The sequence below is a fragment of the Pelophylax lessonae genome (genome assembly GCF_965119305.1).
Source record: "Pelophylax lessonae genome assembly, chromosome: 3".
NCBI lineage: Eukaryota > Metazoa > Chordata > Amphibia > Anura > Ranidae > Pelophylax > Pelophylax lessonae.
In genome coordinates this window covers 657,132,774-657,147,715 of record NC_138770.1, presented here as the reverse complement: position 1 = coordinate 657,147,715, position 14,942 = coordinate 657,132,774, and the positions used below count along the sequence as shown (strand labels likewise).

The following is a 14,942-nucleotide window of genomic DNA, read 5'->3' as shown; positions in this document are numbered from 1 at the left end:
CCCCCTCTCTTGTCACCCTGCCCAGGTACCCCCTCTCTTGTCACCCTGCCCAGGTACCCCCTCTCTTGTCACCCTGCCCAGGTACCCCCTCTCTTGTCACCCTGCCCAGGTACCCCCTCTCTTGTCACCCTGCCCAGGTTCCCCTCTCTTGTCACCCTGCCCAGGTTCCCCTCTCTTGTCACCCTGCCCAGGTTCCCCTCTCTTGTCACCCTGCCCAGGTTCCCCTCTCTTGTCACCCTGCCCAGGTTCCCCTCTCTTGTCACCCTGCCCAGGTTCCCCTCTCTTGTCACCCTGCCCAGGTTCCCCTCTCTTGTCACCCTGCCCAGGTTCCCCTCTCCTGTCACACTGCCCAGGTACCCCTCTCCTGTCACACTGCCCAGGTACCCCTCTCCTGTCACACTGCCCAGGTACCCCTCTCCTGTCACACTGCCCAGGTACCCCTCTCCTGTCACACTGCCCAGGTACCCCTCTCCTGTCACACTGCCCAGGTACCCCTCTCCTGTCACCCTGCCTGGGTACGCCTTCCGTCACAATGCCCTGGTACCTCTCTCTTGTCACCCGGCCCAGTTATCCCCCATTATGTCACCCTGCCTAGATACTCCTCTCTCTTCTCACTACCCTGGTGCCTCCCTCCTGTCTCACTGCCTGGGTAACCCTCTCGTGTCACACTGCCTGGGTAACCCTCTCGTGTCACACTGCCCAGGTGCCCCTCTCCTGTCACACTGCCCAGGTGCCCCTCTCCTGTCACACTGCCCAGGTGCCCCTCTCCTGTCACACTGCCCAGGTGCCCCTCTCCTGTCACACTGCCCAGGTGCCCCTCTCCTGTCACACTGCCCAGGTATCCTTCTCCTGTCACACTGCCCGGGTACCCCTCTCCTGCCACACTGCTTGGGTACCCCTTCTGTCACAATGCCCTGGTAGCTCTTGTCACAATGCCCAGGTACCCCCTCCTTTCACCCTGCCCAGGTACCCCCTCCTGTCACCCTGCCCAGGTACCCCTGTCTGGGTACCCCTCTCCTGTCTCACTGCCCAGATACCCCTTTCCTGTTACACTTCCCAGGTGCCCTTCGCTGTCACACTTCCCAGATGCCCCTCTCCTGTCACACTTCCCAGGTGCCCCTCTCCTGTCACACTGCCCAGATACCCCTCTCCTGCCACACTGCTCAGGTACCCCTCGTCACCCTGCCCAGGTACCCTCCTCCTGTCACCCTGCCCAGGTACCCCCTTCGGTCACAATGCCCTGGTACCCCTCTCCTGTCACACTGCCTGGGTACGCCTTCCATCACAATGCCCTGGTACCTCTCTCTTGTCACCTTCCCCAGCTATCCCCCTTTATGTCACCCTGCCTAGATACTCCTCTCCTGTCTCACTGCCCGGGTACCCCTCTCCTGTCTCACTGCCCGGGTACCCCTCTCCTGTCTCACTGCCCAGGTGCCCCTCTCCTGTCACGCTGCCCAGGTGCCCCTCTCCTGACACGGTGCCCCTCTCCTGTCAAGCTGCCCAGGTGTTCCTCTCCTGTCACGCTGCCCGGGTACCCCTCTCCTGCCACACTGCTCGGGTACCCCTCTCCTGCCACACTGCTCGGGTACCCCTCTCCTGCCACACTGCTCGGGTACCCCTCTCCTGCCACACTGCTCGGGTACCCCCCTGTCACCCTGCCCAGGTACCCCTCTCCTGTCACACTGCATGGTTACGCCTTCTGTCACAATGCCCTGGTATCCCCCTCCTGTCACCCTGCCCAGGTACCCTTCTCCTGTCACACTGCCCAGGTACCCCTCACCTGTCACACCGCCCAGGTACCCCTCTCTCGTCACAATGCCTGGATACCTTTTTCTTGTCACCCTGCCCAGGTACCCCTGTCTGGGTACCCCTCTCCTGTCTCACTGCCCAGATACCCCTCTCCTGTCACACTTCCCAGGTGCCCTTCTGCTGTCACACTTCCCAGATGCCCCTCTCCTGTCACACTTCCCAGGTGCCCCTCTCCTGTCACACTGCCCACGTACCCCTCTCCTGCCACACTGCTCAGGTACCCCTTCGGTCACAATGCCCAGGTACCCTCCTCCTGTCACCCTGCCCAGGTACCCTCCTCCTGTCACCCTGCCCAGGTACCCCCCTTCGGTCACAATGCCCTGGTACCCCTCTCCTGTCACACTGCCTGGGTACGCCTTCCATCACAATGCCCTGGTACCTCTCTCTTCTCACCTTGCCCAGTTATCCCCCTTTATGTCACCCTGCCTAGATACTCCTCTCTTATCTCACTGGCCTGGTGCCTCCTTCCTGTCTCACTGCCCGGGTACCCCTCTCCTGTCTCACTGCCCAGGTGCCCTTCTCTCTGTCACGCTGCCCAGGTGCCCCTCTCCTGTCACGCTGCCCAGGTGCCCCTCTCCTGTCACGCTGCCCAGGTGCCCCTCTCCTGTCACGGTGCCCCTCTCCTGTCACGCTGCCCAGGTGTTCCTCTCCTGTCACGCTGCCCGGGTACCCCTCTCCTGCCACACTGCTCGGGTACCCCTCTCCTGCCACACTGCTCGGGTACCCCCCTGTCACCCTGCCCAGGTACCCCTCTCCTGTCACTTAATGGGTACGCCTTCTGTCACAATGCCCTGGTATCCCCCTCCTGTCACCCTGCCCAGGTACCCTTCTCCTGTCACACTGCCCAGGTACCCCTCACCTGTCACACCGCCCAGGTACCCCTCTCTCGTCACAATGCCTTGATACCTCTTTCTTGTTACCCTGCCCAGGTACCCCTGTCTGGGTACCCCTCTCCTGTCTCACTGCCCAGATACCCCTCTCCTGTCACACTTCCTAGGTGCCCTTCTGTTGTCAAACTTCCCAGATGCCCCTCTCCTGTCACACTTCCCAGGTGCCCCTCTCCTGTCACACTGCCCACGTACCCCTCTCCTGCCACACTGCTCAGGTACCCCTTCGGTCACAATGCCCTGGTACCTCTCGTCACCCTGCCCAGGTACCCTCGTCCTGTCACCCTGCCCAGGTACCCCCATTCGGTCACACTGCCCACGTACCCCTCTCCTGCCACACTGCTCAGGTACCCCTTCGGTCACAATGCCCTGGTACCTCTCGTCACCCTGCCCAGGTACCCTCGTCCTGTCACCCTGCCCAGGTACCCCCCTTCGGTCACAATGCCCTGGTACCTCTCTCTTGTCACCTTGTCCAGTTATCCCCCTTTATGTCACCCTGCCTAGATACTCCTCTCTTATCTCACTGGCCTGGTGCCTCCTTCCTGTCTCACTGCCCGGGTACCCCTCTCCTGTCTCACTGCCCAGGTGCCCCTCTCCTGTCACGCTGCCCAGGTGCCCCTCTCCTGTCACGCTGCCCAGGTGCCCCTCTCCTGTCACGCTGCCCAGGTGCCCCTCTCCTGCCACGCTGCCCGGGTGCCCCTCTCCTGCCACGCTGCCCGGGTGCCCCTCTCCTGCCACGCTGCCCGGGTACCCCTTCTGTCACAATGCCCAGTTACCCCCCCTGTCACCCTGCCCAGGTACCCCTCTCCTGTCACACTGCCTGGGTACTCCTTCTGTCACCCTGCCCAGGTACCCTTCTCCTGTCACCCTGCCCAAGTACCCCTCTCCTGTAACACTGCCCAGGTACCCCACCCATCACAATTCCCTGATACCTCTCTCTTGTCGCAATGCCCAGGTACCCCCCCCACCCTCCCCGTCACCCTGCCCAGGTACCCTGCTCATGTTATAAGAGAACAAAGACATTTAAAAATCAACCTAAAGTTTACGTATAGGAAAACAAATATATATATATATATTACAAATATATTGCCCCCCTCCTGTAACACTGCCCAGGTGCCCCTTCCGTCACAATGCCCTGGTACCTCTCTCTTGTCACAATGCCCAGTTAACCCCCCCGTCACCCTGCCCAGATACTCCTCTTCTGTCACAATGCCCAGGTACCCCTTTCCTGTCATAATGCCCAGGTAACCCTCTTCTGTCACAATGCCCAGGTCCCCCTTCCGTCACAATGCCCGGATACCTCTTTCTTGTCACACTGCCCAGATACCCCTCTCCTGTCACACTGCCCAGGTACCCCTCTCCTGTCACACTGCCCAGGTACCCCTCTCCTGTCACAATTCTCCCCTTCTGTCACACTTCTTGGTCCCCTTTTCATACCAATTCTAGGTCCCCCTCTTCAATTTCAATCCCCAGGTGCTTTATTTACACATACACATAATACACATAATATAGATTATAAATATATCTGAGCAGAAGTACAAAATCTTTACAACGTTTGTGTGAGACAACATTGTGATCAGTGAGGTGCACCTGCTGTTTACTTGTGGTCCAGCAAAAGGAATGACGTTTTGTTTGAGCTGCCCTTCACCATGGACATGCAGGATTATGTAGGGACTCATTCACACGTGCTTTGATTTCTGAAGAACTATCCATTCCGATCACTCTTCAGAGAATACGGTACGGAGAGCCTGTGTGAATTGTTGTCAGTTTTCTGTTCTTGGCTGACAGGAGTGGCACCCGGTGTGGTCTTCTGCTGCTGTAGCTCATCTGCTTCGAAGTTTGATGTGTTGAGCATTCAGCGATGATATTCTTCAGACCTTGGTGGTAACAAATGGTTATTTGAGTTACTGTTGCCTATCATCTCAAACCAGTCTGCCCATTCACCTCTGACCTCTAACATCAACAAGGCACTTTCTTCCACACAACTTCCGCTCCCGCTCACTGGATATTTTCTCTTCTTTGGACCATTCTCTGTAAATCCTAGAGAGGGTTGTGTGTGAAAATCCCAGAAGATCAGCAGTTTTTGAAATACTCAGACCAGCCTGCCTGGCACCAACAACCATGCCACTTTCAAAGTCACTTAAATCCCCTTTCTTCCCCATTCTGATGCTCGTTTTGAACTTCAGCAAATCATTTCCACCTCGTCCAGATGCCTAAACGCATTGAATTCCTGCCGTGTGATTGGCTGATAAGCAATTTGTGTTACCAAGCAATTGAAGGGGTGTACCTAATAAAGTGTGGCCGGTGAGTTTATATCCTCTTAATACATCACATTTAGGCCAGAGAAAACAGAAAAGGACACAACCCTTTTTCATTTTTTCGCAGACCTAGATGAGCTTGAAGGTAGCTGGATGTAAAAGGATGCCTGTCTGTTTACATTCAACTGTCCATAGACTTCACATTCTGTTCAGATCTGTCTGAAAAATTGATAGGCAGATCCAATAGGAACGTTCATCTGAAAGGACCTTTATGAATTATTTACAATTTATATAATTATAAGATAATTAGCCCTACTGAAAACTGTACGATGCAACAAGTATCAAATCGATTCTAATATAACAGATTCCTATGAGCTGCCTGAAATCGCAATATTTCGGTATTTTGGAAAAGTGAAAACATACAAAGCAATGACCCTAGAAAGCGCAGTATAGCGATGCAAAGATAGAGGTGCTTATCCAATGGCAAAACAGGGATTAGTGTGTTAATTTTGGAACCTCTTTTTAGTTAAAATTAACTCTGCAACTTTCTACTAGGATAGTCCGATTATCGGCAAGGCCGATCTATCGAGAGCTGATATGCACTTTCCCTGATATATCGGTATCGGCCCTGGAACTGGCCGATATTGCTGATATTTTTGTGACGTCATTCTGCCTTCTTAGGCTGCCCCCCTCGCCTTGGACAGCCTCGCCTGGAGTCGAGACTAGTCTCACGGGAGTGTATCACAGCCATACACCCACCCACAACAGCCCGGGGCCAGCCAGCCACCCACAGGCACGTACCAGCCACCCACAGGCACTGTACCAGCCACCCACAGGCACTGTACCAGCCAGCCACAGGCACTGTACCAGCGAGCCAGCCAGCCACCCACAGGTCCTGTACCAGCCAGCCACCTACAGGCCCTATACCAGCCAGCCAGCCACCCACAGGCCCTGTACCAGCCAGCCAGCCACCCACAGGCCCTGTACTAGCCAGCCACCCACAGCCCCTGTGCCAGCCAGCCACCCACCACAGGGTGCAACCCACCCACCGCAGGGTGCCAGACAGCCAGCCACCCACAGACAGGGTGCCAGACAGCCAGCCACCCACAGACAGGGTGCCAGACAGCCAGCCACCCACAGGCCCTGCACTAGCCACCCACAGGCCCTGCACTAGCCACCCACAGGCCCTGCACTAGCCACCCACAGGCCCTGTACTAGCCACCCACATGCACTGTACGTCTGTACCAGCCAACCGCCCACAGGCCCTGTACCAGCCAGCCGCCCACAGGCCCTGTACCAGCCACCCACCGACCACAGGGTGCCAGCAAGCCAGCCACCCACCACAGGGTGCCAGCAAGTCAGCCATTAAGCATTAAACAAAAATTAAAATGTTCAGTACCAGATTTGTGTCAAATATTGTCTTTATTTTTCAATACTTTAAATGTACAAAATATCGGCCGATACCGATACGTAGTGACCAAAATATTGGTATGGGAATCGGCCCCGAAAAAACCATATCAGTCTATCCCTCCTTTCTACAAATATCCTTGATTCCTGTATGAAAGTGCAGAGCTGCAGTACACAACTGCCCAGCAGGGGCACCCTGTGGCTTCACCGCACCTAATCATCACTGGGTCTCCTACAGAGTTTGTAAATGTCAGGACTATTTATTCAGAAAGAATAACAAGGCCTATGTCTGAGCCCCTGCGTTCATTTCCTGGAGCGTGCTCTGTGTTCGGGCCAAGAATAGCATTTTTTATATTTGATTCCCAGTTTGCTGGGCATCAGCGTCACGATGCAGACAAGTGCCCCATTATTCTGCTCTGTCTATGGCTGCCTTTGACTGTTCCAAGAAGCAGACAACAATGTCGGTTACCGAAAGGAACATCAATAAACAGCTGTGCAAGCTGCAGACTTGCAGCTGTTTGGGAACCCCAGCATGCTCTCATAAGGTCATGCTGGATCTTTTAGTTCCACAGCAACTGGAAGACCATTGCGTGCCTGTGCCTGATCATTCTTACGCAAATATTTAAAGTGTTACTAAACCCAAAACAGTAAAATCGGTCTATGCAGTAAAGCATGCTTGTTATACTCACTGGAACTGGAAGGGGTTAATCCTCTGCATTTTAAAAAAAATGCTGTTTGATCCTGTCTTCTCTGATCTTCTCTTTCTTCCACTGTACCCGATCCATCTCCTGATAGAACAGAGCCTTGAGTTTGCTCAGTTAGGTTTGAATTGCTAGAGTGTTTTTTTTTTTTTTTCTTGAAAGGGGGCATGTGATCAGCACAGGGCCAATCAGCACTGTCCAGACAGAGGGTCAGGGGTCCTGCAGCCTCAAAGGGAAAATTAGGGGTGAATGAAAAATCCTCCTATAAGCTTTAACCAGACACTGATAGAAGTCAATTAGGGGAGAATGAAAAATCCTCCTATAAGCTTTAACCAGACACTGATAGAAGTCACAAGGCTGCTATATAATGCTGATTAGAAAAGGTATTTAGCAGTTTATATTTACTAAAACTATTGCATTTCCATGTTCTGTGTACTGTGGGAGACCAGATATAGTGATTTCAGGCTCCTGAGTTTACGAACACTTTAAAAGTGAACTCCAGGCAAAATAATCTTTCTTTTAAAAACCGTATATTCCTCAATAGCAACAAAGGATATAAATTGACTTTGTGTGCGCTAAATGCCTAAGGCATTTCATTGTTAAAGTACCAGTGACATCATCAATGACCTGTACATAGCCTGTGCATAGAGAAGAGCTGTGAGTGGGACCCAGCAGGCCCCACCCACTACAAGCTGCCTGGAGGAATCTACAGAAGAGGCGGAGACAAGACCTGTCACCCTGCACAAGGAGGGAGATCAGCAGTGACTGGTCTTTATTACAGGAAGCTCCTGCACAGAGGAGAAGTTTCACACTGGATTACTGCACAGATCTGGAAGAAATACACAAAGCACACCAAGATTCAAGAATACACACATGAATTTAGAACATATTTTTTTTATCTTGGAGTTTAGCATATATATATAGATAGATATATATATATATATATATATATATATATATATATATATATATATATATATATATATATTGTATATAGGTGTATGTGTGTGTATGTATATATATATATATATATATATATATATATATATATATATGTGTGTGTATATATATATATATATATATAATATAATTCCATACAATATAAAAAATGTTTTATTTAATAAAAATGTCAATCACATTATTCAGTGTCATCCCGACACTAGGGAATCTGGCGTGGTTACAATGTTGCAGAAACAATATCGGTAATATTTGGTAGGCTATTCCCGTCTCCGGCTGCTGCTTCCTCAGCCGACAAATATTTCCTATATTGTTTCTGCAACATTGTAACCACGCCAGATTCCCTAGTCTCGGGATGACACTGAATTATGTGAGTAACGTTTTTATTAAATAAAACATTTTTTATATTGTATGGAATCACGCTATGTGGGCTTTTTACTTTCTCCTGCATACATGACATTTCCCTGTCTGTGATCTTCTAAAAAAAAATTTTGCTTGTTTATAATTTTACCAGCCATCCCATCCAGTGAGTTAGTTTGGGGAGACTGGTGGAAGCAGCACAAGGGGTGCTTCACAATGCAAATTGACTTTGAAGAGCGATCACGGCTGACATTTCCTGCACATTTTCCTGTTGCACTTTATTGGACTTTTTCTTGGGCCTTTTTTTATGAGTTTTTTGTTATATTCTATATTTTATAGTTTAACCTACATGATTAAGCACTTTTGCACGATTATTAATATATTTCAGCAATGCCTATATTTACATTTATAGATCATTACTAATTTAGAAATTGTATCTAGACACTGTTACATAGTATTTTTTGTCATTTTTTGAAAGTTGTTTACACCATATTTGAGCACAATTATTTGCACATTTTGCACATTTTGACTTAAGATATGTGTGTGTTGTCACCATTTAGGATGACTACACACACATAAATGTGTGTATAATTTATTCATTTATTTATGAGATTAGCACTGTGCACTTTTGTATTTTATAATTAATATTCAATATTTTTTTCATATCAAATGGGCACATATCACTTTTTGGTATTGAAGTTTAGCACTCCTTGCGCCGATTTTTGTAATCTATAAACCGCTGTATGGTCTTGGCCACCGTGCTGCAGCTCAGTTTCAGGGTCTTGTCTATCTTCTTATAGCCTAGGCCATCTTTATGTAGAGCAACAATTCTTTTTTCAGATCCTCAGAGAGTTCTTTATCATGAGGTGCCATGTTGAACTTCCAGTGACCAGTATGAGAGAGTGAGAGCGATAACACCAAATTTACCACACCTGCTCCCCATTCACACCAGAGACCTTCTAACACTAACGAGTCACATGACACCGGGAAAGGGAAAATGGCTTATTGGGCCCAATTTGGTAATTTTCAGTTAGGGGTGTACTTACTTTTGTTGCCAGCGGTTTAGACATTAATGGCTGTGTGTTGAGTTATTTTGAGGGGACACCAAATTGACACTGTTATACAAGCTGTGCACTCACTACTTTACATTGTAGCAAAGTGTTATTTTTTCTACGTTGTCAAATGAAAATTTATAAAATACTTACAAAAATGTGCATATATATACATGTATATGTATGTATGTGTGTGTATATATATATATATATATATATATGTATATGTGTGTGTGTATATCTATATAAATGTGTGTGTGTATGTATGTATGTATATATATATATATATATATATATATATATATAATATATACATACAATGATAGGACAAAGGTGCTGTTAGATATGATCTATCTACTTGCACGCAATTCTCAAGATTGTGTAAATGTGGATTTCTTTTTCTTATCCTAGATACAACCAGCTGTTGAAACAGAAAGTTCAGACAGAAGACCTGGAAAAGGCTCTTAAGGAGGAACAGGGGAAAATGGTGCAGGAGAACAAGCAACGTGATATGTTGGCTTCAGATTATCAGAGACTCACGGAAGAGCATGAGAGGTAAGTGTTACACTAAAGAGACTAAACACTGCATTCTGTTCACCTGGGATGTGGTCAGGAGTGGTATATGAAGACTGTGAAGTTCAGTATGGAGTGGAATGAGCAAGTTTGAATCCAGTGGACCGTTGCCTTTCTGTCTTTAGGAAAGATTGCTACCTGTGTATGGTGGGAGGTGATGAGTCCAACACCAACCATCCAAGCTGCAGCCATTAAGGAAAATCTGGTATTCAACCATGACCAATGAGTTCTGACTTTAAATGATGTTTCTAAACATGAGAAATGCTTTCTACTAATAGTTTGAAAGAATAGCACTGGGGTCTTATGTGTGTCCTAATGTTATGGGGGCTTTATGGGTATTTGAAAAGGATATGAAACAACAGTAAAAGTCATACAATCCCCAAATCCCATGAAGATGAGATCAAGACATTTGTGCCTGGACTTACGTAGAACTAAACGTCCAAAGATCCAATAGAAATGTAAAATAATCCAGCACCAGGGCAACTCGACATAAAACTGTTACTTTATTTCATCCATCGAAATGTAAAAAGGAATCAATTCCTGTAAAGATTAACATGTTTCAGCCTCCTACATATTATGACTAAGGCCTATGTAGGATTCTGAAGCACATTTGGATTTAAAGGAATTGATTCCTTTTATGTTTCAATGGATGAAATAAAGTAACACTTTTTATGTCAATGTCCTGGTGCGGAATTCTATTTTTCTGCGGAATTCTACTTTTCTGTTTGAATAGGATGCCTGGATTCTTAGGACTGACAGCTTCTCCACAACAAAAGACTGCCACTTTCTCCTTGGTAGGTAACCAAAGGAATCTGAGCTTGAATCGCCTCGATCATTGGCCGAGATTCAAACAGTCTATGGGCAGGATGAATGCACGATCGACTTGGGTGCTACCAGCATTCCAGATTTTTACTTGTGATTATTGCCAGCTCTAACCGCCAGCAACAATCACTGTTTTCTCCTGGTAGGGATGGTTTTCCTATCAAATATACCAGCTGCAGTACTTCAAAGTAGCTGGTATTTTTTCTAAACTGATGCTTCACTGAGAATTATTTTATTTCTGTGACATGAGCTAGTACCGTGTTTCCCTGAAAATAAGACCTATCTCGGTTTTCTAGGATGGCTGCAATATAAGCCCTGCCCCGAAAAAAAAAAGCCCTAGTTGGAGTCCTTGTAAAATCATGTAATCCACGCTGTAAAAGGATTATATAATGTCCAGTGTGTGTCTTTATGTAACATGATTGTAGAACCTTATTTACAGCGCCACTGGGCGCTCATGTGACCCGCCGGAGCTCTCTCCTCCCGGTTGACGGCAGTGCTCGGAGCAGGGCTGATGTCAGCGGTCCCTCCCTCGGCAGTGCTCGAAGCAGGGCTGACGTCAGCGGCCCTTCCCTCGGCAGTGCTCGGAGCAGGGCTGATGTCAGCGGCCCTTCCCTCGGCAAGGCTCGGAGCAGGGCTGACGTCAGCAGCCCCTCCCTTGGCAGTGCTCGGAGCAGGGCTGATGCCAGCGGCCCCTCTCTCGGCAGTGCTCGGAACAGGGCTGCCGTCAGCCGTCCCTCCCTGGGCAGTGCTCGGAGCAGGGCTGATGTCAGCGGTCCCTCCCTCAGCAGTGCTCGGAGCAGGGCTGACGTCAGCGGCCCTTCCCTCGGCAGTGCTCGGAGCAGGGCTGACGTCAGCGGCCCTTCCCTCGGCAGTGCTCGGAGCAGGGCTGATGTCAGCGGCCCTTCCCTCGGCAGTGCTCGGAGCAGGGCTGACGTCAGCAGCCCTTCCCTCGGCAGTGCTCGGAGCAGGGCTGACGTCAGCAGCCCTTCCCTAGGCAGTGCTCGGAGCAGGGCAGATGTCAGCGGCCCCTCCCTCGGCAGTGCTCGGAACAGGGCTGACGTCAGCGGTCCTTCCCTCGGCAGTGCTCAGTGCAGGGCTGATGTCAGCGGTCCCTCCCTTGGCAGTGCTCGGAGCAGGGCTGACGTCAGCGGTCCCTCCCTTGGCAATGCTCGGAGCAGGGCTGACGTCAGCGGCCCTTCCCGTGGCAGTGCTTGGAGCAGGGCTGCCGTCAGCGGCCCTTCCCGTGGCAGTGCTTGGAGCAGGGCTGCCGTCAGCGGCCCTTCCCGTGGCAGTGCTTGGAGCAGGTCTGCCGTCAGCGGCCCTTCCCGTGGCAGTACTTGGAGCAGGGCTGCCGTCAGCGGCCCCTCCCTCGTCGGTGCTCGGTGCAGCGCTGACGTCAGTAGGGATCTTGGCATCTCCCACGTCAGTGCTCGGAGCGGAGATGAAGAGCTCTGGCAGGTCAAGTGAGCGCCCAGTGACGCTGTAAATAAGGTATTTTCTACAATGTTACATAGAGACACACTGAATGTTATATAATCCATATACTGAGCGGATTGAATGATTTTACAAGTACTTTAACTAAAGTTTATTTTGGGGATTACAGAGATGCTGACTCCTGAGCTGAGAGAGGGAGAGAAGACTGTGGACTAATAAGACATCCCCCAAAAATATGCCTTAATGCATTTTTTGTAGCCAAAATAATAAGACCCGAGCTTATTTTTGGGGAAACACTGTAGTTTAAATGCTTACATATACCTATGTAACACTGAGTGATTGAGGTTTAGTATAGTGCTGACCAGAAATGGGTTAAGCTTATTATTTCCATACAATTTTTAATGCTCCATGCAATTAGTAGAAGTAAAATCTTGTTGAGTCAGCTCTGTAGAAATGGCTCTGATCAGCAGGACTGCGGTCAATGCCTGTATCATTTCATATGCATGCTTGGGATCGCACAGCTGGAGATATACCAAGCTTTGTCTATGTGAGGAATAATGAGCGGAAGCCTCATGCTAGCCCTCTTTGAAAGAACAGTACTCTTGGGGAAAAAAAAAAAAAAAAAAACTAGTGATGTATTGTAATAAAAACTGAGCAATTATTTTCTTCTTAAATATGTCTGATCAGTAAATAAGATATGACGTTCCCTATCCTTGTGAGCAAGCCAGGAGTAGTGAAATCCATCAATGAATGTTGGTTTTTGGGTGCAGAGATGTATGCAGTCATTTTGCTCACAATCCATAAATACAGCAAGAGGAGCGAAGTTTGGTGTGCGGCTGACATTTTTTCATATCTTGATATGATGAGTCTTGAGCGGAGCTATGGATTTGGGTATTTTCTTGTTATAGTGACTTACCCCTTCTTTATTTTTAATGTTGCTTGAGTGAGTCCTTGCTGCTGCCTTGTGGGTGTTTACATCAATTTGGTCTTAACCATTTGCCCTCCGGAAGATTTACCCCCCCCCCCCCCCCCCCCTTCATGACCAGGCCATTTTTTGCGATACAGCACTGCATTACTTTAACTTTTGTCCCCTTTTTTCCCTATAAATAAAGCTTTCTTTTAGTGGTATTTGATCACCGCTGTGGTTTTTTGCACTATAAACAAAAAAAGACCGACAATTTAAAAAAAAAATAAGTATTTTTTACTTTCTGCTATAAAACATATCCAGTAAAAAATATAATTTCTTTATAAATTTAGCCAATAAGTATCCTGCTACCTTTTTTTGTTAAAATAAATCCCAATAAGCATATATTGATTTGTTTTTGCAAAAGTTATAGCGTCTACAAACTATGGGATATTTTTATTTATTGTTTTTATTTTTTTACTAGTAAGCGATCAGCGACTTATAGCAGGACTGCGATATTGCATCAGACATTTGGGATACTAACTGACACTTTTGACTCTTTGTGGGAACCAGTGACGCTACAGTGTGATGCTGTGACAATACAGTGATCACTGTACTAATGACACTGACTGGGAAGGGGTTAAACAGAGGCGATCAAAAGGGTAAACTTTGTGCCTAGCTGGTGTTTGTGTACTGTGTGGGAGGTGCTTTTACTAGGGTAAGGCATTGATCCATGTTCCTGCTTCACAGGAACACAGGATCAATGGCTTCCCTAATGACAGCGTGGCAATCTGCCTGGTTTACATAGGCAGATGGCCCTTCTGGCTCTCTGCCTAATGATTGGCAGGTGCCTGCAGACATCGAGTCTGCAGTACCTGCAGATCTGGTCCAGCTGTGTCTAATCATGCATGCAAGCCACAGAAAGAACAAACAAATTCTCCTGCGCTCAAAAGAGATGTGGCGGCAGTGAGGCTCTATGGCTCCGGGTATAGGCACAGACTTTGCTGCCCTCCCAGGGTCAGAAGGAACCCAATGGAAACACTGTAATTAGAACAAAAAGAGGTTGCACCAACCTTGCGCATTTCCCAAGTGGTGTTTTATTGATAAAAGAGAAAGGAAATATACTCACAAACACAAAAATCTTAAAAGCGTATCCAGTCCACAATGGACACAAAGAAACCAGGTCACCAGGACAATGTCCAGCATGCCGGAGGACCATCCAAATGGCTGATGTGTTTCGAGGGGATATCCCCTCCTCTTTAGAGCCAGTCTATAATGTTGCATTGACACATATGGACAGAGGGTAATATGCGAGTCAGTAGCGATAATATAACCATAATGTCAAATCCCGGGATAAATAAGTGGTCAAATCACACACAAAGCTTGAGAATACTTAAAGCGAACCAATATCCACTCATACAACACTGAGAGGAATATACACAAATGCCAGGAGCCTAGCTAACAAAATGGTGGAACCAGAATTGCTATTACAGGAGGAGGACTTAGACTTTGTGGGAATAACAGGAACTTGGTTTAACATCTCACACGACTGCCTGGCAAATATACAAGGGCATTCCTTGTATAGGAAGGACAGGGAAGGTAAAAGGGGGGGGGGGGGTTATGTCTCTACATCAAAAATGGTGTATGGGGGGCAGAGAGGAGCGACATTGTTAATGGGACAAGGGGTAGATGGAATCTGTGTGGGTAGAACTTCACAGGGAAGGAGTAATTGCAGTGGTGGCTGGTGCATTAGGGGCGCAAGGGCGCCCCCCCCCCCC

General features: G+C 48.5%; 1 protein-coding gene across 7 annotated transcripts in view; it reads left to right on the top strand.

Annotated features, from left to right (window-relative positions):
• Positions 1–14,942, top strand: part of CCDC88A (coiled-coil domain containing 88A) — a 338,561-nt gene that overhangs the window by 233,001 nt on the left and 90,618 nt on the right. For all 7 annotated transcript variants that reach the window (XM_082250173.1, XM_082250171.1, XM_082250170.1 and 4 more), the window contains exon 21: positions 9,843–9,986. In XM_082250173.1, the coding sequence (XP_082106299.1) occupies positions 9,843–9,986 (144 nt within the window). The remainder of the gene's footprint in view (positions 1–9,842; positions 9,987–14,942) is intronic.